General features: G+C 59.6%; 1 protein-coding gene across 3 annotated transcripts in view; it reads left to right on the top strand.

Moving 5' to 3' along the window:
• The window catches only part of rps14 (ribosomal protein S14), a gene marked incomplete at its 3' end in the record, with an annotated part of 5,690 nt that extends 5,178 nt beyond the window's left edge, over positions 1 to 512 (top strand). Inside the window, 2 exon segments of one of the 3 annotated variants that reach the window (XM_014029192.1) lie at positions 145 to 298; positions 371 to 512. In XM_014029192.1, coding sequence (XP_013884646.1) covers positions 150 to 298; positions 371 to 512 — 291 coding nt within the window. 3 annotated transcript variants of the gene reach the window in all.

The following is a 512-nucleotide window of genomic DNA, read 5'->3' as shown; positions in this document are numbered from 1 at the left end:
CTCACAGTCACAGTCCAGGTGTTGACGAGCTGCTCACAGTCACAGTCCAGGTGTTGACGAGCTGCTCACAGTCACAGTCCAGGTGTTGACGAGCTGCTCACAGTCACAGTCCAGGTGTTGACGTGCTGCCCACCTGTCCCTCAGCAGGTATGGCCCCCCGTAAAGGAAAGGAGAAGAAGGAGGAGCAGGTCATCAGCCTGGGCCCTCAGGTGGCTGAGGGGGAGAACGTCTTCGGTGTTTGTCACATCTTCGCCTCCTTCAACGACACCTTCGTCCACGTCACTGACCTGTCTGGAAAGTACGTCCCCTCTCATTGGTCTGCCGGCTGCGCAGACAGGAAGTGGCCTCTGATTGGTCTGTTTGTTTCCAGGGAGACCATCTGCCGTGTGACGGGCGGGATGAAGGTGAAGGCGGACAGAGACGAGTCGTCTCCGTACGCCGCCATGTTGGCGGCGCAGGATGTGGCGCAGCGCTGCAAGGAGCTGGGCATCACCGCCCTGCACATCAAGCTG

This window comes from Austrofundulus limnaeus, unplaced genomic scaffold (assembly GCF_001266775.1).
Source record: "Austrofundulus limnaeus strain Quisiro unplaced genomic scaffold, Austrofundulus_limnaeus-1.0 Scaffold866, whole genome shotgun sequence".
NCBI lineage: Eukaryota > Metazoa > Chordata > Actinopteri > Cyprinodontiformes > Rivulidae > Austrofundulus > Austrofundulus limnaeus.
This window is presented reverse-complemented; position numbering and strand designations above follow the sequence as displayed.